The 26,922-nt window shown below is 42.6% G+C and overlaps 1 protein-coding gene across 1 annotated transcript; it reads right to left on the bottom strand.

The window, feature by feature from the left end:
- Positions 1-546: 546 nt before the first annotated feature.
- cry2 (cryptochrome circadian regulator 2) lies at positions 547-26,655 on the bottom strand. The gene is made up of 13 exons (XM_083973747.1): positions 26,367-26,655; positions 23,045-23,153; positions 16,699-16,841; positions 8,511-8,695; positions 8,021-8,109; positions 5,501-5,641; positions 5,283-5,408; positions 4,508-4,693; positions 4,191-4,342; positions 3,847-4,049; positions 2,288-2,368; positions 1,630-2,195; positions 547-1,278 (listed from the first exon to the last, which is right to left on the bottom strand). Exons 1-12 carry the CDS (start codon positions 26,522-26,524, stop codon positions 1,636-1,638), a joined length of 2,133 nt encoding a protein of 710 aa, XP_083829873.1. The 5' UTR covers positions 26,525-26,655; the 3' UTR covers positions 547-1,278; positions 1,630-1,635.
- Between the last annotated feature and the right edge of the window lie 267 nt (positions 26,656-26,922).

The following is a 26,922-nucleotide window of genomic DNA, read 5'->3' as shown; positions in this document are numbered from 1 at the left end:
TGCTATATCTACTGCCCACTAGTGGATGCTTTTACTGCCACACATCCAGGCAGACAAGGTACAACCCTTTATGAAACCCCCTGAATCAAACCATTAGTAAACAGACAGGTTATGTTTTTTTTTGTTTTTTTTTACATATTTTATACACAAACTCTGTTACACGTATGGGGAGAACAACACGTCAGTTTTTCTCTACATTCTTTCCACACAAGCAGCATTTTCTGTGGCCAGAGAAAAATATGGCAAATGCAAAACAAACATTTTTTTGGTCTCGCAGACTTACCTTCAATAACATCCCCTGTGCCACAGCTACAGTGTCTAAATTAATTTGTCTTATTCAATTTACATGATTTCAATTAGCATTCTGCTATACCTTCAGAGATGTGTGCTGTCAAAATAGACTCGGTAGTTAGTTATTTAGGGTTGACAGGGTTTAGGTTTTTGACAAAAAAAAAAGTATGTTTATGTAATTTACCTCATTGCTGCATCTAGCAAAACATTCACATCGGGCATTTACATATTAACATGTGGTTTCTATCTGTGCCAAGCAGGTCCATAAGGAACACAACTGTACAGTGAGGGAAGCTACAACATAAAATGATGGTTTTACACAGTTCACTGAAATCTGTCTGAAGCCTTAGCAGTGCTTCTTTCCAACTCTATAAAAGGACCATAGTCCATTTTTGGGCTTACCAGGACCCAGGGTGATCTGGTTTTATCCATCACTCGTTAAAACTCGTAAACCGCAACAAAATCCTTATTGCAAAGAGAGAGTTGGGACAGTGTGTCGCTCAGACTCCTGCACTACCTTCGTCTGAGGACAGTTGTAGAAGCGGCGGTACAAGCAGGAAGCTACTACTGCGGACAGCCACAATCCGTTGTATGGATTCATCTTGGATATGTATTAACTGTGTATGTGTCAAAGATGGAATTGCACAAGAGAAGAGATTACTCATCACTTACTTTCTCACAAACTTGTTTAAATTGTAAGCTTAATTCTTCTAGAATCAGAATTATTTTTAACATGTAAAAAACTCTGTGGACTGGTTCATTATTAGTCACTTTTTCTCAAAGAGCTTATTTAGAGATGGTTTCCATTTTGTCTGATTGGAGTAAATGTGAGTTAGATTCTTTTGTACTACTTCCATTTGTGTTGTATGTATGCTTATGCATATACAGTATGCATATTGTCCGGATGTCCATATCATTATTCCTTATATGTCTTTAGGTGTCCAGTTGTCCAGTGTGGATGTTTGTAGTTGTTCTCCTAGACTCCACCTGAAAGAGACACCAGAGAAAAAACACTATTTCAGACACTGACACAGAACCAGGACGTTGATGATCACACTTCTGCAGCACTGTACCAACCCCATCAATCACACTGAGCTCTTGTTGAGACACTTTAGAGTTTACAAACTGAATCCTTTATATTTGCTGGAGGGGAGACAGAAAATGCCAAAAATGTCCTTTGCAAGACCATGCAAACCTACTAACCACCATCTGCAGAGCCTCTATGTATGTCAGCCTGCCTTAGTAACAATCAGAACTTGAAGAAAGTGTTTCATACACCACCTCTTTCTACATGTTCCTTTGGTTGCTTGTTGTTCGTGAGGATTGTGTATATTGTACCTCATATCACTGCTGAAGTCCTGCTGGTTCCCCAGAAGTCTCCTCTTCCATTCTTTCCTCCTCCGGCTCGACATTCTCCTCCATCCTCTCATCCTCTGCTGTATCCTTTTTCTCCTCTTCCTCCATTCTCCTCTCGCCCTCCCTGCCCGATGCAAGGCAGCTCTGTCGCCCTCGCTGCCTCTGGCTGCGACGCACTTTGCGAGTGGGGCCTTTTCTTTTGGGAAAAGTCTGAGCCAGGGCTGTGGCTGGACTGGGTAAGGGGGACAAGGTGGGACATGAAGAAGAAGGGGACGAGGGCTTTGACCTTGACAGCGGGCTCTGGATTGGTGTTGAAGATGGGGAGGGAAAAGTAGATAGGGGCAGGGGGTTGCTGGCAGACGTAGATGTGACGGCCATGGAGGGCTGTGTGTGTGTGGAGGGGCAGGGTGTCTGGGGTGGGTGAGTGTTCAGTGTGTCCTCCAGGTTTGGATGGGGGTCGAAGGCGGAGGACGCACACACTGTGGAGGAATCAGGAGCTGTAGAGCAGCCGGCTGCTTCACCGTCTGCAGGGTCTCTGGGGGGAGAGTCTGAGAAAATAGGAGGAAAACATAAGTGTGAAGAGTTTTGGCTTTGACACATGAGCCTGATTATGGGATAACATGAATCTTTGTCTTTCTACCTGGGCCGCTGCTGCTCTGGGACTCATCAGTCATCGGTGGCTCTGCCTCTTCCTGGATCGTTGGTACTGATGCCAACAGACCTGACACAAACACACACAGTTGACACTTTAGTGTCTTCAGGATTTGAAATTGTGTAATTAAATTATGCCTTCACTGTCGGAAGGGGGGATTCTGGGGTTAAAAAATTAAATTATTCATATTCTCATTAGTGCAACATGTATGAGTACAGGTAAGTGCAAGCAGACAGAGTGCAGGCAGGTCAGACTGATCTGTGAAAGAAAATAAACTAACTTTCATCTACGATGCAGTACACTCAGAGCACTACAGCAACCTAATAAAAATTGATAAGGCACTGACAGGAGGTTTTTTCTCATCTTCATCACCCTCCGTCCACTGCGGCCTGAGACACTCCCCTAGGGGTCGTGCTCCTGATGCAGTCATGGATGCTCTTTGGACACTCGCTTACTAATCCTCCCCCGCCCTCTCATAGAGTCTCAGTGTACTGGACTGGAGAACCTCTGTGACCTACGTATGTGACTTGATATCAGGGCAGTGTTTGATACATTCAACAATAAAGATTAAATATAGCCGCAAGCGGCAATCTGCGGGTTCTAACCCTCACCCGCCGCAGCCGACAACATCACCCACTCTGTCCCTGAAGGGTCCATGCAATACATGCCCATTACAAGCCCCATGTTTTGGAGGCTTTCCCATGCACAAAAAGTTGTGAAACTCGGTAAACATGTCAGGACTAGCGAAAAATTTGATATTTTAAAGTAGTTTCACATGGGTGGGGCTAATTGGTTCAATGGCGCCCCCTAGAAAACTTCTAAAGTTCAGCCCCACTTAGCGGTTTCACTTAGACACATGAAAATTGGTAGGCTTATAGAACATGCCAAGACACACAAAAAATCCTCTTAACGACATGGTGAAATCCCAACAGGAAGTCGGCCATTTTGAATTGAATCTTCACGGATGGCGTGATTTTGGCCATTTCCACGATTTCCACGAAAATTCACATGTGTAATGACTGTCCCACCCTAAACGCATGAACGCCACAGCCCCGGGATGCCTCGGGCCCCGCGGTTGCATGGGGCGAGGGTCTGTCATCGCCGCTTGCGGCTTTTTTCCCCGAGCGGGACAGAGTCCCGTGAGGACCCTATTGTAATTCGAACGGTGTCAAGAAAGAAAAACTGTGACACCAAGTCCTGTGAACACCCAAAGTAAAATCTGTGAACTATCCCTTTAAGATGGATGACCATAGAGAACGTTAAATAGCACAGTAGATTACATTTGCCTGTTTTATTCAGATCTCACAGCTCACAAGAGAAAACAAAGCAGCTGCACATCAATAGGATGACCCGCTAATGTTTCCACATTGAGGATCTCAATTCACTGGTCCTGCTGTGTTCGTACCGCGTCTGTTTGATCATTTGAAAGATCAGCCAGTGTGGCCGGGCCAAATCAAACTGCTCATGAAGGTTTGTGCTGTTCTCTGTGTACCCTTGAAAACAAAGATGGTTGTAATGGTAACAGTAAGTGTTCACAGTTGACTTACTGAGTCCTCTGTAATGGGAGAGTTGCTGGTAAACTTGCTTCATCCTCTCGATGTTGAGCCTGCTGCCCTCTGCATGGTTGATCATAGGTTTGGGATAATCCACCCCGACCACACAGTTGGCTGCCTTCTGGACCAGCTCTGGGGCGTTCCACGGCTCGTAGATGTACCTGTTCGGGTAGTCCTTTAGGATGGGGATGTAACGCCTGCAGGAAATTCCAATAGAAAATCTTTTCAATCTGTTTTCCTCTTTGCTGGTGACATTTCAAAGCCGCCTTCAACATGAGGAAACAAAACACTCACGTGGCAGATACTGAACAACGATATTGAGTGACATTAGATTCTACCTGATGTAGTCTCCTGATGGGTCAGTTCTCCTCCCAAAGCCGACAGGACAGTAGCAGTGGAAGAACTGCTGGAAGAAGGCACTGCAGGACAGCCACATCCAGCTGCCAGCGTTCACACTCCAGTCTGCATCGAGCAGCAGCTCCTCAAACACCTGCAGGGACGCACACATGCACCATCCACATCAAGTAGTGGTCACAATTCGCCCTGCAGTGAGTCTGGCACAAATAAAACTACTGCTGCTGCTGCCAAACTAAACAGCGAACAAGTGGACACTCAGACAGTGTCTAAAACTACAGTAAAAGCTGCTGTGTCAGACCTTCATGCCGCTCTCCCAGCTGATCCACAGGTCTCCCCTGGTGAGGAAACAGGCCACAGCGTGTCGGGCCAAGTGGTGGATCCAGCCCTCCTGTCTCAGCTGGGTCATGATGGCGTCAATCCAAGGAAAACCAGTCCGTCCCTCCGCCCACTTGGCGAGTGCCTCTGGGTTCTGGTCCCATGGGATCTGGAGACAGACAGAGATAATTTATATTTGCTATATACTCTTTTCTCTTCTCTTGGGTGGATGTTACACCGATTAGTAGGCTGCACAGCTTTTATTTCTGCAGTCACCTGAATGTTTTCAATAGTCAGTGACCGAGTTCAACACTTCTTTAGCTTTTCTTTTATCACTGCATGAGTGGCAATATTATCATATTATCATGTTGTTTTAAATAGGTTAATATAGGAGAGGGAAGTTTGTGTCCTGTGGTCTCAGCAGGTGGAGTTGACATTTAAGTGAGTCAGGAAGTCCAACCCATCAGAGAGGGGAATGATTAATGCGCTCAGTTTCTGCATCAGTACTAATAATTCAAAACATCAGCAGTCACAGCACTTAAACAATATTAAGACTCAATTCTTTCACCATATTAAAGGACTGCTGTGAAAGGGAGGGTGTGGATATATAGTGTAACCACAGACATTAAAACTGAGCTTTTCAATCTCACTTCACAGATAAACTACTAGACACCTGTTAGACCTACAGTGATGGTCATTCATCTTTCCTCTTTGTTAAATGTAAACATCTTCATTTGAACAGTGGTGCAAATCCCCACCTGGACACAGATGGGATTTCCATCCATGCGGTCAAAGTTTGGGTTGTTGGTGGCAGCTGTGTAGAAGAACTCCCTCCATAACAACTGGCCGAACAGGGACAGAGGAGGACTGCAGCGCTTACGGAGCTGATGGAGAGATGACGAGAGGCAGAGTGAGAGAAGAACAACAGTGGAGTGACCACAGAAGAGAGGAAACGGTCCGACATCTCAGGCTATACCTTCATGTAGAGCTCCCTCAGGTTGTAATACAGAACCCTACAGGACAGACAGCCGAAGCGCAGGTAGGGGCTGAGGCCTGTAGGACTGGCATACAGGGAGCATGTGCTGGCCCGAGGTTTCTCAAGGTTGGCCACCCACACCTGTACAGAACGATACAGTGAGAAAAATAGTTGATGGGGTAAAGTATATATTTTTAAGTAATTTTAGTTCACTTCCGGTCACCACCGGGGGGCGCTATGGGTTACGTGGGAAGTTAATATATCAGGACATTCAGGGCGGAGCCATCTTCATGTCCAGCAAGTTTTAAGTTGATTGGATGAAGTATGTGGGCGTGAGAGCCATTCATATGTACATGGCGATCACCAAAACAGTCGCCAAAGTTCATTGAGCCGTAGCAGCCTACCCCACACACCTGCAGAGCACAAGATAACTTTCATTTAAGCCCATATTTGTATCTTTCTGACAAACACAGAGGTCACATGACCTATTTTTACCATACATTACACACACCCAAGGAAATGTATGACAAACCCATACTATTTCTTTGTGAGAGGTTATTGTGAGCCTTAAAATAGCAGTAACCAGCTCAGAAGTTTCAGAGTCCTCCGTGGCTTCTCTGAGTTACAGGGGGTCTCTGCGTAGCAGTGCATGTCCATATAACGGTTGCAAATGGATACCAACTGTCCAATTTGGACGAACCAGGAAGAGGACGGACCCTGGTCCGTACAAATTGGACGAACCAGGAAGAGGAGCTTCCGCTACCAACAAGCTTGAAATATTGACTTATTTAATTTTTTTCGGAACAATTTCGCATTTCAGGGCTTCAATACAAGACGGACATTACATACGAGCAGCATGGAGCTATTTGGATGTTTTTTGGTGTGTCTTTTTGTTGGTAAAAAGTGGTATCCATTTGCAACCGTTATATGGACATGCAGTGCTACGCCGAGACCCCCCCAGGAGGGTGAGTAGATAATGAATGCAATTTGAATTTTGGGTGAACTATCTTTTAATTAATCAGTAAAATTCACTGAACAGGGCCACTAATTACAAATATGGATAGTAATGATTGGGTCAAAACATCATTACAATTTCTTTGTGATCACATTTTTTTATTTTCTTCAGTGCATTACATATTCATGCAAAGGTCACTTGACTTTCGGCACTGACCAGATGCAGTGCATGGGTATGGCTTGCAGCCGCATTGGGCTGTCTTGCATCCAGTTGTGCAGCCACAGGTCAGCATTAGACATTTCACTGACAAGCCACTCCATAGCAAGACTATGTTTTCTGAACTATCGTTGGTCTTTGACGCTTTTCGCTTGAACTTTTTGAAGCAGTTTGGATGGTACTTTCCTTCTGCTGCTATGAGGTCACTAACACCTGCCAGGCGCACATGGACCTCCTGATCATTCCTGGATTTATCCAGGTACGACACAGACTCTTAGGCTGTCTTTACACTGCATGGTTCAAGTGGCCCAATTCCTATTTCTTTCCTCTCAAGTGGCACAGATCAGATCTGTAACATGAACGTGTAAATAAATCAGATATTGTCAGATCAGATTCAGGCCCCGTCATACGTGGAAATAAATCAAGATACAAATTGGATATCTGCCAATATGTCTGTAGTCTAAACAGACAGATTGGATCTTTCCTGGCAATGTGCGTGTCGTACATCATCAATGATAATATTAATTTGTGTGCCCACACGTTTCACTGAACCTGTAGCCTGTGATTGACACGTGGGACTGACCTGGACTACCATGGCCAGCTGTGGCCAGCTGTGGCCAGCTGTGGTCACTGTCACAGGAGTTTTTACAGTGCTTAATTTTCATATAACATTCATCTCTAGGGTAGGGCTGCTGTTCCTGTGTATGCTGTTAATCCTAACACAACTCATCCCCCATGTTGACCTGATGTCTTGATTAATTCTTGATGCCCCTTTAACTCATTGGGTTCCAACCACGTAATTTCTCGTTTTTTGTTCCCATGCGTTGAGTGCCAAAAACGAGATTTTACGTTTTTTGCTTTTTTTTTTTATTATGAAAATAGACACTTTAATACACCTTATGTGTAAATTTGGGGACTCTACAACGAGCAGAACTGAAATAGATGACGATCAAAAACTCATGACAGCTCACGATCTGGAAGTTTTTATCATAACTCGGCTTCTGCAAACAGAGTTCTGCATGTGGATGCAGACAAACAAACGGTTTGTGGCCATTTGAAGCATAAAGTTAAACCTTTCAAATGAGCCACAGTATGTGTTGGTGGCAATAATAAAGAATACACTGTGGCTCTACAAAAATCGTCAAAAATGGTCTAAATTGCCGGTACACTTGACTAAAACTTTGGAAAGGAGCGCGGCACTCAATGAGTTAAACATCTGATTAAATTCCCAACTCTCTTCATAGTAAAATAGATTTACAGAACATCATTATGTTCCTCAGTGGCACAGGACAGACCAATTTAATGAAAACAAATGTCAGTCTGGATTAGACCAGTAGCTTCTGCTTTACCTTCTTGTCCAGATGTTTGTTAAGCCTGTCCAGGGCCTCGGACTCTCCTCCCCTCCACACAGCTGGAGGTAAGCCCTCTGTTCTGAAACCTGGACATGGGTTTACACAGAGACAAAGTTAAACATCCAAGTGCAAACTGTTCTCTGCTGTATGAAGGAAACATCCAACTGAACTCCACTAAAATATCTAAATAAATAAGTACATACAGTGACTTTGAACAGCTGAAATTGAATAATGAATGAGATCTCTATGCAGAGGACAAACTAGAAATTTAGTTAATACAGGCTGAGGCTGTGTATGTCAGCCACTGGTGCTCACTTACACACAGTAATGCAGAGGACATTAGACTTAATAAATCTAAGCACATCCTCTCTTCCACACTAACCTCAGTGAGACCAGCGTGCAATAAAATATAAAGCTACAGTGTTCATCAGCATCAGGAAATTGCCACATTCACGCCTAGAGCTGTGATCAAACCAGTCCCGTGTACCTAGTTCCTCCAGTGATGGTATACTGTAGAGCTGGTCATGGTTGTCGGCTATGTTTGTGTGACATTTGTCCATCTGCTGCTGGGTAATGGGAGGCAGAGGTCTGCTGGGCAACTCCAGTCGGCTCACGATGGTCTGAAACCGCTTAAAGGTCAGAGGAGGACTGTTGTTGTTCATCTCTATTACCCTGTGATCAATACACAAAAGGCAGAAAGGTCAAGGGTGGAACTACTGTATATACAGCTGGCTTCATGTAACAGGACCTGTCAGTTCTGCGCACTAGGGGTTTCACCGAATAGTCGAATAGTCGAATATTCGAGTATCAACACCACTATTCGACGCTGTGAGTCATAGTCGAGTATTCGTCTTTTCCTTTTTTTTCTTTTTTCAAAAGCCCGGTGCTGTAATAAAGCAGTGGAACGGCATCTACATTAATGCTCTACAGCATATATGCAGCAGGGGGCGCTGTGGGCGTGTGTGAGACTAGTGTAGTGCTTGTGGTCCCCAGAATGCATTGCGGTGAAGCCAAAGCAGCTAAAAGCTGCTAAATCAAAGCAGCTAAAAGTTACCGTGGTAGCACTGTTAATATGTCACTTTATCAAGTTTTAATATTTTTTCATGAGAGAAAGTAACCGTTTCGATCCTTAATGTGCGGTTAGTTTATCCAAATGACGCCTGTTTGGACATTTGCTCCGACTTTTTTCGGATCAGTGAAGCTCCGCCTGTGTGAGCAGCCACCCGGGAGCAGCCAGTCACCTTTCCCAGGCTGCAGAGCTGGTCGGCCTGACGTCCTTTGTCGCCAAATAACTTACCCGCAGGTTTTTAGAAGTTAACCACCGGCTGCTTAAATTATTTTTTAGGAGATAAATGTTGTTCTGTATCAGCAACATTAGTTTGAATGAAAAGTTAAGCGTGTGTATTGGACAGAACAGCTGCGCTACCCCGGGGCTCTGTGTGTACAAAAATCACCACATTTAAATAAATGTTTTACAATCAGTCAACGTGACATTTTATTTCTAAGTTCTATAGCATGTAACAACGACCGAAGGCTTCATATGGCTATTTAAAGCAGAGGAGTGTCTGACGCAGCTCTGCTTATGACCGGCAGATTAAAAAAAAATAAAAAATTTAGAACGTGTTGAAATGAATAGCGAATAATAGTGAGACTTCCTAATGTATAAAATATTAAATACATGTAAATGCTTATCCACAATGGATGACAGCAAATACATTGTGTATTTATAACAGAAGCAAACAGTGTAGGGTTAGGGCTGGCAGCTGAGGTGCCGTATGGATTTAGAAAAAAAAAAAAAATCTGGCGAATATTCGACTGACTATAGTATTCGTCGACTATTGGGAAGTATTCGGCGAACACTAAAATCCAGTAGTCGTCAATGCCCTAAAGCGCACACACATAATGTGTAAAATATAATAATATAAAAGGTAAAAGTTGGACTTGATCATTGATAGGACGATGAGGATTAAAGTCTCTAGATCAGTGATTCCCAACCTGTGGGCTGCAGCCCACCAGCATTGCAAGTTGGCCTTCAAATCACTTTCAAAATTTCAAAAGTATGATTTTTGTGAAAAAACCTGCAGTGTTCATGCTAGAGCTCTCATTTTTGACACATGAATAAATGAATGAATGAATGAATTAAGCTCGGTGCTGCTGCCATGTGGTGTCTCCATGTTTTTACGTTCAGTGGCAGCGTGACGGTAGGAAACCACGGAAACTCAGCGGAGACACCGGAGCTGTCGGCTCAGGTCGAGGTGGCGTCTGTGATAAGTCACCGCGGTAACGCAGTGAGGAGGAATGGAGCGTTACACTGATGCTGCATTCACCTGCAGTCGGGCAGACGGCCGTCGCTAACAAACCAGATGTCATTTTAGTCACAGAAGTGGAGAGAAAGCCGGTAAAACGTGGGTCAGGTAAACAATACGACATCGCCATGACAACATATTGTCACGTGTATTGTTTTGCCTCGTGCTGACGGACCACTTGTTTACATAGAGGCTTGTTTATGCCGTTACATGCAGCGGCTGTTTTCTGCCCAATTTCACGTGAATGCAGCATGAAAAATACGATTGAGTTGCTTGTGATATACAACCACAACGCTAGATGGGAGGAATTCCTACACAATGTACCTTTAAAATAAAAAAAGTGCTCTCAGGACACATTATTTTGCCTCTGTATTGTTTACAGCAGGGGTGTCAAACTCAAATAAGCCGCGGGCCAGAATTAAAGAAATGGTACAAGTCGAGGGCCACATGGTTGTTTATTGAGAACTTATTGAAATTTTGCACATATTGAACCTAAAACTAATCAGGCTTGTAAGTTATTGCATATAAAACAACAATAATCATTAAATAAAAATAAAAAAATCAGTTGCATTCATTTCTAATGGCTCTATCTGCAGCTTTCCATAGTCATTTCTAATTAGGGATGCACATGATTAACCATTAACCAATATCAAGAACTTTGACTGATTAATATTGATTCATATTTTTTTTACTTCTATGTGTCAACTTATGGGGGCTTGACGACACGTGCAGACTTACACTCGTGCCTTCAGTCATATCAGTCATTCGTTTCTCAGCAGGAAGTTAGACATATATGGAAGTTAATGAAATTAACTTAAGTTCGGGAGCAGGGCCACGCCTCAACCACACCTCTAATCACTGGTCAAGCCTACAAATACCCGGTCAACCCCTTCCTTCCTCTATTTGCCTTGATTTCTCAACCCACCCTCCCTTCACCCACCCTCCCTTCTTCCCCTTGTCTAAGCGCCTCCCGGTTCCAGCCTCCTCCCAGATCATCCTCACTCTCATCCCTCCATCCTTCCCTCCCTTCCTCCATCCCTTTCTTCTTAACCAACGCATTCCCTTTCAGATCTCCTCCAAGGCATCGTCTGGGGGGGCACGAATCCAGCTCGGACGGAACAACGGCGAGACGGAACCCCCACTCTGAGTCCCCTTCCGCCGGTCTCCGGTTCATCCTCCCAGACGAGACGCGATGACATCAATCTTCCCTCACCTTTACCACTCTATACAATATCATTCATTCGTGTTCATCATTTCATCCCATTAAATCATCTCATGGCACATTGTTGTGGCGTGGTCCTTGCTAGTGAAGTGACAGTTATGCAGCGCAGTCCAGTGACAGACAGTCAGATGACAAACGTAAAGAGACGTCTGCGTGTGCATCACCTGTAACAACGGCGCTGCTAAAAAAAAAAGAAAAGAAAAAGAAAAAAAGTACGGTACTGTGTTCTCCAGTGTTCCCCGGTGTTCACCGGACCCTTGAGTTTGACACATGCGGTTTGCAGGGTTGGAGGTGGGCGCAAACATTTTAGAGATTTTCAATTGGGCCCTGAGTTGGAAGAGGTCGGGAGCTACTGCTCTAGATTTCTGCCTACTTTGACAATAAGGATTTGCGGAGAGAGAGAGCAACAAGCCTGCTGCCAGCAGAAACCAAACACAGCTTTTAGCGGCTGTGTGTTGGGGAGAGGATCAGGGAGACTCGACACGGCACCGGTACTAGTAATAAGGGCAGCAACACATTCTGTGCTTCTGTACTGTGCTTCTCTGAATCCTAGTGGGGCTTTCAGAGGCAGACCGGCCGGGGGTGGGGGGCAGCAAGCGCTGAATTCATGGGTTAATGTGTCTGTGGCTGAGCAGCTCAGAGCGGTTACGAACTACTTGTAGTTTCTAAGCGGAAGGGGGTGGGGACGAGGCGGGTCGAGTCGGGACGACAAGGAGCAGGGGAGACGAGGGGATTGGATGGAGGGTACGAGCCAATGCGAGTTTACCGTGACGGTTGGATAGCATTGGTCAATTTCTATGCAGGCCCACGGCTGACAGACTGAATGGATTTTTTTGGTTCTTTTTGTTATTCATATTGTGTAGATCGGACTACAGGACCATAATCGCCGTATAAACGATGTTAATAATAATTACCAATCTTCCGAATTGTAGACCATAGCTTTAATACGTATAACAATTGTATCTATATAGTACCCTTTAAAACAGTGGTCCCCAAACTACGGCCCGCGGGCCAGATGCGGCCCGCGTTCAAATTCCAACCGGCCCGCAGCCTCTGTCATCAAAAAAATCAATAATATGCGGCCCGCCAGCACGTACAATTTTTTTTTTGTCTCAGCACCTGGGCGCGTTTGTTCCATAGCGGAATGAAATGAAGGGAGTGAAGCCTCTTGTCAGTCATCCACGATCTTTGTCTCCGTGGGGGGAGGCGGGGCCGCTACCACACACACAGTGCAGCATGTGAAGACTGATATGAGGAGCAACGCAAGGTAACGTCAGTTGCCAACTTGGCGACTTTCTTCCTAAATCTGCCGACTTTCCAAACCCTCTCATCGACTTTCTTTTTGACAGAAGCCACTAGCGACAAATCTAGCGACTTTTCCGGTGCTGTTACTGTTAAAAACGTTTCTGGTTTGGAGACTCAGACGTGAAAGCACGTCATCACTGCTGTTGTCACCGAGCAGCGGTGCTGCCGTGAGCCCCCCGCCCCCGTCCCTACAGCCCCTACCGGAGCTGTCCCCGCTATGAGACCCGCTCCACGCCGCTGACACCCCCACCACACCGTCTTTAGAGCGACATACACAGCCTCAGTCACTACTAACCTCATCTACTGTGATGACCCGGTCAATATCTATTCAAGTGCAGTTTTGTTGAGACTTGATAAGCCATTTTATTTATTGTTTTGGTTGTGTGTGGTTTTATATTTGAGTGCATCTTTTCTTAACAGAGACAGGGTTTATTCTTGTTTTTGGTTTGATTTTTATTCAAGTGCAATTTTTGATTTTTTAAAATATAATATAATATAAAATGTAATAGGCTAATGTTTCAAATTAACCTAGATATGTTTAAGCTTCCTTTTTTTCCCAGACATTTATGTCATTTGATGTGGTCTTCAAATATGAAAAGCAGAGTGATTTTGGTAAAAACTTGTTTAGATTTATTTATCTATGTGAAGAAATGAAAAGAATTCCATTTGCAATGAAAAAAAAAAGTATTAAATAGTTAATTTGCATTTAATTTTAATGGTTCAAAGGATGTCAGGCTGAATGGTCGGCCGACCCGGCCCCCACACATTTTTACTTCACCAAATCTGGCCCTCTTTGCAAAAAGTTTGGGGACCCCTGCTTTAAAACATAGTTTACAATGTGCTACTTTTACATACAAAATACAAGCAATGATAGAGACACACAAACACACGTGAACACAATTAAAGCAGTAAAAGGGCAATATAGAAACTATAATCAGAAAACTGTTGTAACCTGAGCTGTGTGTGTGTGTGTGATATTCATGGACTAACAGGGTGGGTTGGAGGGAAGACAGACACAGACAACCCACATCCTCTACTGTGCTAGACTGTGGCACTACACAGCTACATCTGACAATAATAGAAAACCACTTTTACAAAAAAAAAAAAAAAACATCACTCGACTTTTCTGTGATCATGACATTGACATTGGTAATCCTGGCTTCCTTTGTGCTCCAGCCTTAATGGGGTCCTTCTTGGCTTCATGTGCCTGTGCAGCTGAGAGTGACGCTCTGTATTTATAGTTTCTGTCTTATACAACTTGTCTATGTGAGGCAGTTGTGGGTCCTTGGTTGGTGGATTTGCAGCTGGGGCAGCTTCCTATTGGTTGATCTACTATGACTACAAGCACAGTAAGCTGAGCACATGTCCACAACTACCAACTGGGGGTGAACACACCCACACACACACAGCTTAACTACCTCCTGCCTCATCCAGTCACACAGTATTCTTACGCACACAGGCCAGTAATACTGTTTCATTACATAATGCAATGCTGTAATACTGTGTTGGACTGAATGCTCTCCATGAGACAGAAAACACAACAAGACTTGAATATGGAGCCTCCCTCCGCTCTTACTCATTCTGCCGCCCAGCCGCAGCACACACACAGGGGTGTGGGCTGCAGTAATAAGACTCTGCTGAATATGACACAAAAAGAATTAAAGACTCTTTAGCATTTTATTAAATCATGTTTGAGCAGTTAGGGAACAATTCTCCTGCTTCTGTATCATTCAGCCATTGAGCTAAGATTAAGAGCCCTGTGTTGTTGTTAAATTGGATTATTTATAACAGAAGAAAATAGCTCAATTTTAGGTCATAAAAACAATGATTAAATTTAAATTTCAAAAGTGAAATAATGATATTGTATCACAATATGAAAAAATATGTGAAAAGTATATATATTTTTTTTAAATAGCTTTTCGACCTTGTGGATGTTTTGTTTGTCATTTCATTGCCTTTTCATTAAGAGTGTATTCAGACATGCTTTGTTCCAATTCATGGCTAAAACGATACAAATGTTGCTTTTTTATTTTTTGGTCATTTGTGTTCACAAGGTAACAGTTCCAAGCGGTCCAAACTTTTAAACAAATGCCATGCAAGAACCAACTGGGGTCAGAAAGCAGGGTTAACAAATTAAAAACCTGTATCCACTGGATACAGACTGCAATCATGACTGGTCAACAGATTATTTTGAGGAACTGGAAAGAACCTGGAGAGCCTCCGTTCCAGGAATGGATGATGGAACTGGGAAAAATAGCAGCATTTGAAAAAAATGTCACAGGATGCAGGACGAATTGGAACTGTACTTTTTGAAATGGGGTAAATACCTAGAGTCTATGAATGACACAAAATGAGTTTAACATTATAATTTTGTTGTAAATTTTTTGACTGTATGTATTTACCTATTTATTTTTATTATTATCATTATTATTTATTTGCTTGATATTTTATTTTAATCTAATTTTCGTTTACCCACGCACAAGGTGATGAAAAGCCATCATCAATGGAAATCAGCCAACGACGGTGCTGCAGGCTCTTCGCAGAGGAGGTCAACACAACCCAGCTGGACCGGAGGCTACTGACATTTGTATCCAAACACTGAACTTACACTGAAAGTTACACACAGACCCTCCACAATGTCACACCGAGGCAGTGATAATGAACAAAATTCAGAGGAAGAAGAGGGGGACCCTGTTGCTGAACTGTGTACTGTGACGCGTGAATGTGGTGACGTAGGGATGAGGACCAATAGATCCATGACGAGGGCGGGGACTGCTAACTCCATCGGCTGACAAGAAGTTAGCCAAAACGACCGGATCGCTTACTTCTGCTTTAACTAAGGAAAACAACCATTTGTTTGTACCTTGTTCCATTTTTGATTTATCTTAAGTTGAATAGAGCCTGGTTGCACCAAATAGACCACTTTTTTTCTAGAAAGCTGAGAAAAATGCATTTTTGTTAAAGAGAGTCTCTCAAGAAAAACAGTGATTTATCCGTTTGCTTCAAAAACATGTAAGAAAATTTCATTTCACATGTTTTTTTCATTGTACAATAAAAAAATAAAAAAAATACAACAAGTAGGAGTCCTACTCTGCAGAGTGATGCCTGCTCTCCTACTTCTCCTCCTGTAGTTGCTGCCCCCCTCACCCTGTCCTACCCCTGAGTTCAATCAGTCTATGCTACTGTGATTTAAGTAGTTCAATACAGTAATCATCATAGTGTAGTGGCAGGAAAGACCATTTACCAAATAACGTGTTACTTAAACATTTTTCACTGTGCTGTGCTCTAAAAATAAACTAGCAAATACTAGTGTAGAGTCCTGTATAAGGAATGTTCAGCTTCAATTTTCTCCTTAAATTTAGGTTCTCAGGAAAATCGCCGCTTACATCAGGTAATCATTAATAATATATATATAATCGATTAATAAGGTCCATCAACTAACGATTAATTAATTAATTGATAATTTGCATCCTTAGTCTGTTGGTCCTGGTTAAGTACCACCTTGAAAAAAATAAACAATGTTTTGTTATGTATTCAGTCATGATTCAATGGTATACTAAAATCTATGTGAAAAAAATAGCTTCTCACTGTTCTCAGGTCAAATATTTATATGCGATTAAAAATGCGATTCATTTTGATTAATTAATTACAAAGCCTCTAATTAATTCGATTTTTTTTTTTTTATCGAGTCCCGGCCCTAAAATAAATAAAATCAGTCAACAGTGGTTTCGACTGTAACACAACACAAGGAGCCTAATGACAGATGTGACTGATGTCAGTCTCTATGTTGACCACTTCATGTTCAGCAACAAAAAGGACAAATGAGTAGACGTGTTACTAACCTGTCCAGGTTGTAGAGGGTGTGTGAGTTTCTGACAATGGCCTCCACCCCAAACTCTTGGGCCATCTTGATGATGGCCCCATCCCTCTCCTTCCCATAAGGCTCTGGGTCATACTCAAACGTTAGCCGGGTCACTTTCCACTCCTGCAGTAAAACAGAGAAAGCAAATCCGAAACAGAACATATAAATATAAATGAGAGAAAGACAATGAATTTATGAACAAGGAAGCGAGAGCAGACTGTCCAACAGGGCTGAGAGCTAACTATGTTCAGTTCAAACCAGGCCACTGTGCTCCTAGTAAAACATCACTCTCCCACACTTTCCTGACTCATTTTTATCACTGTTAATCTCACCTCATCTCTCGTAGGGATGCAGGAAAAAATCAATTCACGCAAGAATCACAATTCTTATCCTCTACCATTCTGGATCGATTCATAATCTGCAGCGCCATACACACAGCGCTGCAGCACGCCATGACGCTAAGACGCACGTTAACCGCCTACTAACGTTAACTGATCAGATTTAAATGCTCTATTCTATTGAATGTCACATATTTAACTCATACAAAGTGCAGCCAAACACCAGGCTGAAGAGAGAGGACCAGCAGCACCAGCTCCTCTTACAGCTCCTCTGTGGCGCTGCAGACAGGCTGCAGGTGAGCTGGTGAGTGCCGTCTTTTTTTTTTTTTTGCAGCGCCTTTGTTACAGGTGATACATGTCTATGTGCAGGTGCATATGAGAACTGATTTTGAATCGAATAGAGACACCCAAAGATTCACATCCCTACAGTCCAGGCTTTTGAAAAAAAGAGTATAAAATCAGCTACATAGCAGTTTACTTTAAAATGGTTCAAATATATTGCTGCTGAATAAATCTGAATCTGTGCATTTTTTGGGGAGAAATATGGCTTCTGATATAGTCTGTAGACATCATCATCATTCAACTTTTTCACATGGTCTGGTGTAGGGATGGGCATGATTAATCGATGATCGATTATTGATCGTTAAGAATTTTATCGATCACGGAAAATATTTATCGATTTATTATAAGGGATCATGTAGAGGGCAGAGGTTGTCATGGAGAAATAAACCACAGGTTTATTTTTTCATAACAACCAATCAACTCCATATAAGTATTATTATACAGGCCTATTATTATTATTATTACATGGTTTAAGAGTGAAATAATTCATTAAATATGACGGGGCGCTTGTGTCGTGGACATGAGCTGTGACACCGCGGCTCCGCCCGCTCTGATCAGCAGGTTTGGTTTTCAGCAGCGGTGTGGAAGGAGCCTCCACTCTTTCTGTAAGTTACAAGCTACAAGTCATTTATCTAACATCACAATTAGTCCCAAGCTGTTTAAAGCAGTACTAAAGAACTTTCAGTTTTGGTTGAGTTTGGCGGCGCCAGTGGCCCAAAGCGGTAGTGTTTTGCCTGAAGGAAGACTCCATTTCCCATGAGCACTAGCGCGTAGCGCCGTAAACATCCTGATCTCCTGGTGCATGGAAATTAACAGAAGACGTCCAAACTAAGTTTGTGTTACCAGCGGATCATTTCACAGTAAACACACATACACAATCCGACGGAAAGGTGCCGCATTGCTGCTCCCTCCTCGTCGGGACTCGCAAAAGTGAAAGTGAAACTTAAGTGAGAGCCGGGTTCCTACCATGCTCCTCAAAGCTGCTTAGTGCCAGTGAAGGCGATACAGACCATAATGATACAGACTCCCTCAGGCCATGACAGAGGTGTCATTCAACCTGTTGTAAGTCGATGTACCATCACAAAAGTTATGAAAATATTATATGAAGGTTGAAAAGTTCCTTAGTGTTGGTTTAACAACGGTTAAAATGAAACTTAAGGTAAATATCCTGCATAGTTTGGTTCTCTTTTTATTTCTGTGCCGCGCTGATCAGAGCGCCGCTCCGCGGTGTTGGCCACAGAAAAAACAATAAAACACACGCTTTCACAGTTTGAAAGTGCTTGTGATTTTTTTTGTACAAGTGCAGCCAAACACGAGGCTGAAGAGAGAGGGACAGCAGAGCTGCTCTGACAGCTCAGCTGCAGGTGAGCCAGGCAGCGCAACGGTGCTTTTTTCTTTTTAACCTAAATGATGCCGGCACCGTCCCTACAGGTGAAGCACAAGCACACAGACGTCCATGTACGTTGTTGTCTGACCTTCTTCCTTCACGAGGACTGCCCCGGATTACTGGCACACGCCATAGCCGCACGCATTTTGTTTTTAATTATGAATATTAATATTAATATTAACGATTAATCGATAATTGATCGTTAATTTTCCCGAAGATCGATCAAAAAAATTTCTTCAAATGCCCATCCCTAGTCTGGTGTTAATAAAGCAAACTAAAAATCTCAAAAAGAAAATCGAGAATCGGTTGAATCGAAAATTGATTTTGAATCGAATCGTGGCCCTAAAAATCGGAATTGAATTGAATCGTGAGCCACCCAAAGATTCACATCCCTACTCTCTCGTCTGTGTATGCACGTCCTGCACTGACTCTCGCAATGACTGGCTCAGTACGATCACCTGGCCGGTGCTGTTAAGGCTATTAAGGCTGCAACAGTTATAATAGAAATGCTCCAATAAAATGCAGTAATTCTCAATAATTTACATATTATGAGACCAGTTGAACTTTGACTTTCAAGCCACAAAAACTGCACCAGACTCCACTTGGAAAAAGATCAAGATGTTCCTATTTAAGCAGCCTGGAATGCTGTTGTTGTCTACATCAGATCATGTGATTGACAGATTTCACACCAGCCCAAGTTAAACCGAGCTCCAACACATCCCAACAAAACACATAAGACCAAATGTGAGAAAGATTAGAGAACAAAAATCCAACTTTTGCTGCAGCATCACCACCACCACCACCACCACCACCACAGATAACTGTCTGGTATCAAGGGTTAAGAGGCAGAGCTGATGTGTGATTGAGATGAAAACCTGCAGGATCTTGGGTCTCCATAGTTTATGATGTAAAATTAGCGGTGAGTTATGTAACGGCTGCTGTATAGAGAGGGAGGGTGTCTGCTCCTCCCAGCCTCGAACCAAATCCCCCCGAGGGATCTCCTCATAAATATGAACACAGTCTGCAGCTGCTTTAATATCAATTAGTGCAATGCAATGTGATCCTGCAGAACATCACCATCTGTCAAGTGTTAACTCTATGGTCAACTGCATTGATTTGTGGCCTAGTGACATCAGTCAGATAACTGTGTGCTCAGTGACACAGACCACAATAGAAATGTTTGTTAACTTTCACTTGACTACAGTGACCACCAGTTCTGTAAACAGCACTGATCTGACCAGAGAAGAGCACCTCAAAACAATCATGTTTTTAGCATTTCTGCTGCAAATGTAAAATGTACTGCTGTCGTGTTCAGACTTGGACTGACTACTCCCTGCTACCACCTACCACCCACAGAGTGAGCAGCAGCTTCAGCATAGGACGACTATAAAGTACGTAGGCTTGGGCGGTATCCAAATTTTGATACCGTCACATTTTACCACGGTATACGGTATTACCGTGACTAATTAAAAATGATGACGTAAGTGGCATTACCAAACATTGGCTTGTGTATTCACCGTTCAGAAACTGAATACTAGGGCTAAACATTAGCAGACCAAAATCTCATTGGTCGATTGGTCGCAGGAAAAAAAACAAAAAACATTTGGAGCCCTGTCTTGTCAAAATTAAGTCAAAATCAATATGACCGAACTGTATATGAAAGGCTATAGGGCTTTTATTTTGAAGGGCCAGATACAGGAAGTCATGACACGCACTCGCTGTCAGTTTTTTTTTTTTTTTTTACACGGCACGGCAGGTCCGGTCCCTATTTTTTATTTTTTTCTTGTCAAGAGCGACTTTTTCCAATGTTTTTCCAGACGTTTCTGGTTTGGAGACGTATCACTGCTGTTTTCAACGATTAGCGGGACCGTCCCACAGGTTCACCTGCGATCAGTCACAGTGTCACGGAGCAGAGACATGATAGTCCCCGCTGCAGTCAGAGTCCCTCACCGCTCCACGCCGCTGCCCCCCTACCCCACCCCACCTGCCGCAGCTCAGTCACTCACGCTCATCTACTGTGTTTATTGGTGATAAACGGGCATAACGGTAAAACCCGACCGACTTTTTGAAACTAATCAAGTTCATAAACTGTGTGCAGAGCGATCTGGCTGTGTGATGTGTGTGTGAGTGAGAGTGACTATGGAACGTGTCCGACGGGGGAGCGGAGAGGGGGGGGGAAGGGGGATGGATAAAAGTAGGCTAAAACATATTAAACTAACTGAAAATTCAACCACACATAAGTGCTACTGGACATATAATCAATTTTAGACATTAAATTATTTTTATTTAATATTTAATCCTTATCTCCTGTATAAGGGCATTGCATTTTTTTCGTGACGGTATTGAAACTGATACTGTTGCTATTTTTAAACACCTGCAGTTTACGGTATTACCGTAATACTGCCCAAGCCTACTATAAAGCCATCCAACAGGCAGTTATTGAGTTACCCAGCATGAGCACGGCACCAGACAAACTTTTCCACTGGAAACACTGGTGCTGCCAACTTTCCCTGTTGCTCATGCTCACACTTGGTGATACCAACACACCCACTGTGAACACCGTGAACCTTCTCCTCTTCAGCTATGTGAAAGGCCGTGTTGAGTGTGATAACTTTTCATCCTCCTCCATTGATTCAGTGATTGCGTTCTAACCGCTGATAAGAAATGGGAGGGGCTCAGTGTCAGTGGTCCCTGCAGGTTTTGTGTTTCCTGCTTTCTCTGTATAACTTTAAAGTTCCAAGCTTGTGTTGACCTACTGATATGACTGGCTATTGTAGGCAACCACATTGCTATACCATATACACACAGAATAGCATTCCCGTCGTAACCACAACAACAGGTACGGCTTTAGTGACTATATTTGATAGTGCGTCATATAAACTGGACTGACTATCTCATCGGGACTGTAAATTGCTGTTATACATACATATATATATAACAGGCACAGACACAGACATGTGCAATGGGAGAGTTACACAAACAGCTGCAGAGTCACCCTCCTACCACCAAACAGCACTCAAACACAAATGACAACCAACTGATGAGGATAGTGGAGCAATGAGCAGAGCCAGATATCTTCCCTCATCTTGAGAAGGATCAAATTATCAGGTGATGAGCCTTGTCACTGTTGTGTTCACAACTCATTTCTAGGGGTGTAACGGTATATGTATTCGTCCCGTGCCATCACGGTTCGGTGCACACAGTCACACGACAAATATGTCTGAGTGAATATTAAAAAAAAAAAAAGTTGAGTCCTCACTCCAATCTACAACTTATCCCGCTGCTTTTAAGCCTCTTGACATGAACACAGACAGGACCAGAAACATCACCAAAGTAACTGGCATCTAGTCTAAATTAACTGTGTAAACCAACATTGATGTTAGTTTCTTGTTTTTTCTTTTTTTTTTTTATAATAGTTGTCAGTTGTCAAGTGCAAGTTTTTTTTTTCCTCTTGAATTAATGAATGGTATAGAGTGCCGAAGCGGAAGCAGGAAGTAACGGCCCCATGGGTCCTCAATTCGAAAAAAGGCTCCATAGAAATGAACGAGACTCCAAGATTTATTTCGCGATCCGTTTGAATTGCGCCATGACAAAAAAATATGTCCTCTACCTGTTTAAAACATCACGTTTCATGCCGAGAAATCAGCAGTTTATTGTAAAACGGCAACAGAAGAATGTATTTAGTGTGACGACCGCTCTAGGACTACAGATCTGTGTCCCACAAAAAATACGTCACCAACTGACACGGGAAAGGGCGGCATTTGGTGTGTGACGTCACCTACGCGACTTGTAGTCTTTCTGGCTACGGATTCTTCGGAATTTTATTTTACAATAGGTTTACAACAAACTGCTGATTTCTCGGCATGAAACATGATGTTTTAAACAGGTAGAGGACATATTTTTTTGTCATGGCGCAATTCAAACGGATCACAAAATAAATCTTGGAGTCTCGTTCATTTCTATGGAGCCTTTTTTCGAATTGAGGTCCCATGGGGCCGTTACTTCCTGCTTCCGCTTCGGCACTCTATTATAACACTCCTAATGCACTTATATACTTTTTTTTTTTTTTTACTTTTATAACAGAAGATGGGTTTTAGTTTTACATTCAATTAGTATCTGTCTGTTGTACCGAAACCGTACCGAACCGTGACCCCGAACCGAGGTACGTACCGAACCGTGACTTGTGTGTACCGTTACACCCCTACTCATTTCTGTTTGGCACCAAGAAGTGGCAGAAAACATTCTGAATGAATACGGACCTTAAAAAGCCTTGGGAATACATCAGTGGGCTGCCCTCTGATTACAAACAGTCTGGAGTTGAGCTTCTTCAGGCTGTTGTCCAGGTCCTCCAGAGCTTCCAGCAGAAACCTACACACACACAGCCACAAGGAGGGAAAATGTTATTAGTAAGAAAGATTAGCCTTATCCAACGCAGCAGGGTCCACAGGGTTTGATTTTCCTGTTTTTTCTGCTTTCTATTTACTTTCAATCCAAACAATCAATACATTGTCTACTGTGAGGACAGGGAATGTCCACAAGTAATATCTATTAAGAACATGTTCTTTAATCATTATCATATTTAATGGGACAAGTGAAGTAAGTAATCAACAAGTCACAAAATACAGAATCAGCTTGAGCTGAATACATTTTTAGGATTATCCCTTAATTATTACAGTATTATAATCATGGTAAGTATCATTTAAATAATAAATTAATAAATGCCACTCCACATCCAAAACATCCCACTGACAGAATAATTAGGTCACAGTAGCAACTTCAGTGTTTTTCAAATCTTAAAATGTATTTATAGTTGCAACAGATTTTAGACAGTATCCTGTTTTTGTAATGAATGACTGAATATGTAATTTAATCATTAATCGGTCATAATCCATTAGATTCAGTTTAATGTTCAGTGCTCAAGATAAATAAGAGCTTCATTGTGAGGATGATCCTGTTTATAATGCAATAAAGTTACACAACATTGTTAATGGTTTGCTTTGTAGGAGAAAAAAAAACACTCACTAACACTGCCTTGGCTTGGGGATGGTGCTGCTGGTAATAAGCTTTATGGTAATATGGTAACCTTGCCGGTCACAATCTAACGTGATACGATTTTTAGACACCCCTAAGTCAGACTGAACCATCTGAACCTCCTTTAGGGTCGACTGTTGACAGGTGGTGCTTGTTGCCTCCATCAAGCAGTGTGATAGGGGGAGACTACGGTCTATGGGAGCCAGGCTATGAGCAGGTACGTAGCTCCTTCGTTTTGTCAGTGTGTTGTGTCTTGTGGCGAATAATATTTAGCAGCAGTCATGTAAAGACCCTCCTTATTCTTTTTTCCCTATTGAATAAATTAGAAGGTAAAACGGTAAAATTATACAATTTCAAGGCGTGCATGTTTGTGCCACCCCCCTGATAAAAAGTGGGAAGCAATCATCTTTCCAATAGCATTGCATAACAAAAGTTAACAAAACATCACAGGAAATTCATGTGAATTTACAATATTTGTAAAACTGCAACAATTTTAAAAAACTACTATACAAATTTGATCAGTGTTTAAGTATTGTGTTAGTACTGAATCTGGAGGTAAGCATATTGTCCAAGCTGCTCACTGCTCAGTGACTGTACTGAGCACCAACACTACTGCTATCTGATGTTAGCTTTTACTGTAGCTAACAGTCGAATGCTGAGTGTTTGGTGTTTTTATGAGACAGTCATTTTCCACGGAAATCTTCTCCTTTTTTTCAGACTCCACAGACAGCAGGAGTGACGGTCCATGATTGGGATCAGATGAGAGTGCTGTTTGCTATTTCCAAGACACACGGTGTCTGAAAGGGTGTGTTTAACTTATTGTTCCCATCCTGACATAGTTTATGGACTGACTCATTGTTAAAGATGGTGCTTGAATCAGACAAGGTCAGACAACAACAGAATAATAACAACATTCAGGGCAGTGTTTACCCTAACTGCTGATTGAATGATCAGGATTTAAGGTTGTCAAAATACTGGGTTAATGTTGATGAATTATTTACAAAAAAAACAACATAATCCTATAATGTACACAGATACACCCTTGGACACACTCCGTAGCTGACTCAGACTCTGGTTCTCACTTACACAGACACAATAAAAAAAAACAACCTATTTCTTCACTTTTCCAAATAAAAGATAAGTCTGATGATCCTTTGCTACTACAGTCCCAAATTGCTGAAAATTCAAATTAAGAATAGGTATCAAATCTCAAGCTATAAACAGCATAGACCAGTGCTTTCTGACAGCAAAGGAATACAGTTTACATGACTGGGATATTACAAAAAAAAGAGGCCTGGCCATGTATTGAATGTGCTGCTCTCAGTGAGGCCAGACATCTACAGAGTAAACCACAGCCAGTTTGCAGACTTTAAACATGAAGCCTGTCAGACTGAAGTATAAACTCTATAAAGACAGATGAACTAATGGAGTTACAGTACATAGCCTACCTTATAAATGTACTATTTGGTCATTTCTAACAGCCCATACACATTAGATCATTTCTTCTATTCATTTTCTCATTTTGACTGCTTGGACAATGGTATGATAGAAGTGGCCAGTAAAACTCTTTCAAGTTTTTGAGTGTGAGGCCTGAGGTTACCTGCAATGGATCAGAATCAGAGTAGCTTTAATGCCAAGTCGTATTACACCTACAAGGAATGTGACATGGTGTACATAAGACCAAGGAGTGATATTTATGTGAAAGTACAAAATATACAGTGATAACTAAACATAAATAATAAAGGAACTAGTTGACAATATGAGAGAGAGGTGTGTGTGGAAGGTTCTTTACATCTAATATAAGTATGCTTCTTTATCACATGTTTATCATCCATATTGACAGATTTATTGAGGTTAGGACTGTACACCTTAACTTCACTGTCTGAAAATAAGCTAAGCACAGTGCCGTTTTCATTAAAAGGCCAATGTTTACACTGAAGTAACTTTGGCGCTGATAATCACCCCTTGTAACGTGTTTTGTTATGGTTTCTTACTGTAACTTATTAACGTTAGACTCGGTCCTTTCATCTTTAGCTGCCATAGTTTCCATGTTGACGGAAATATGCACCACATCTGACCACAGCGATACGACCATCTGCTTGTCAGCGACACAGGTGTAAACACTCAGCTGTTATCAGTCCCAGGCCGCATACAACATCTCCACCAGCATTTATACAACTCTGTTATTGTTACCACAACCTCCTGTCAGTCTTCCCCCCGGCTGCAGTCAGCAGAGTGGCCCTCTACTGTCTGTGGCTAAAATATTAACAGTAGTTTACGAATAACAAGCCAGTGGACAATACACCACCCTCTGTAAACCAAGAGAAGCATCAAACTGTCCGTGTCTCCCCCGCCCCTCCATTTTAAGCTAGCGTCAGTTAGCTGACTGACGTGGAGAGGAGGCCTGAGCCTCAACTACAGGCGCGTTAAGAGCTGCTGAATCACATAAATGGCGACCAGACATACTGTGTTCACATCACACGTTGTGTTTAACTAACGTCTGGTGTAACTTTAACCGTGCTACGAGTAGAGTAAGGGTGGTTAACTGACCTCCATCGGTTGATTCCCACGTTAGCGGCGCCAGCAAACCACGGGTCCAGGATATAAACACAGCGCACTGTGTCTGCTCCATTCAGGGCCTCCTGCAACGTCGGATTATCGTGCAACCGCAGACCTTTACGAAACCAGTGCACCGAATTCACCACCATCGTCACTTCTTAGTCCATCATTAGAGGAAATTTCGCGATGACCAGTTGTAAATTCGCCCAAAACGCAGCGGAACAGTCACGGTGACGGAGAATCCCAAGAAACTTTACGAGCTGTCAAAAGGAAGCGAACACCAAAGGGGGCGTGGTCATGGTACAGTAGGAGGGACAATAATACATCCATGGACAAAACGGGTCAGCGCCAGAGGACTTGATTATTTTGTTACCATGATCACATTATATACCTGCAAGAAATGATTCAATCAAACTAGAGTTGCAAAGGTCACTTATCCGTTATATTTCTTTAGAGAGAAACTTGGAGATGTCATGAATTGCACTCCATCAGCTTTACTGAAAAATCTGAGTGAATAGCTAAGACTAAAGAAAAAAAAAACGTTATG

Source organism: Trachurus trachurus (assembly GCF_905171665.1).
Source record: "Trachurus trachurus genome assembly, chromosome: 6".
NCBI lineage: Eukaryota > Metazoa > Chordata > Actinopteri > Carangiformes > Carangidae > Trachurus > Trachurus trachurus.
This window is presented reverse-complemented; position numbering and strand designations above follow the sequence as displayed.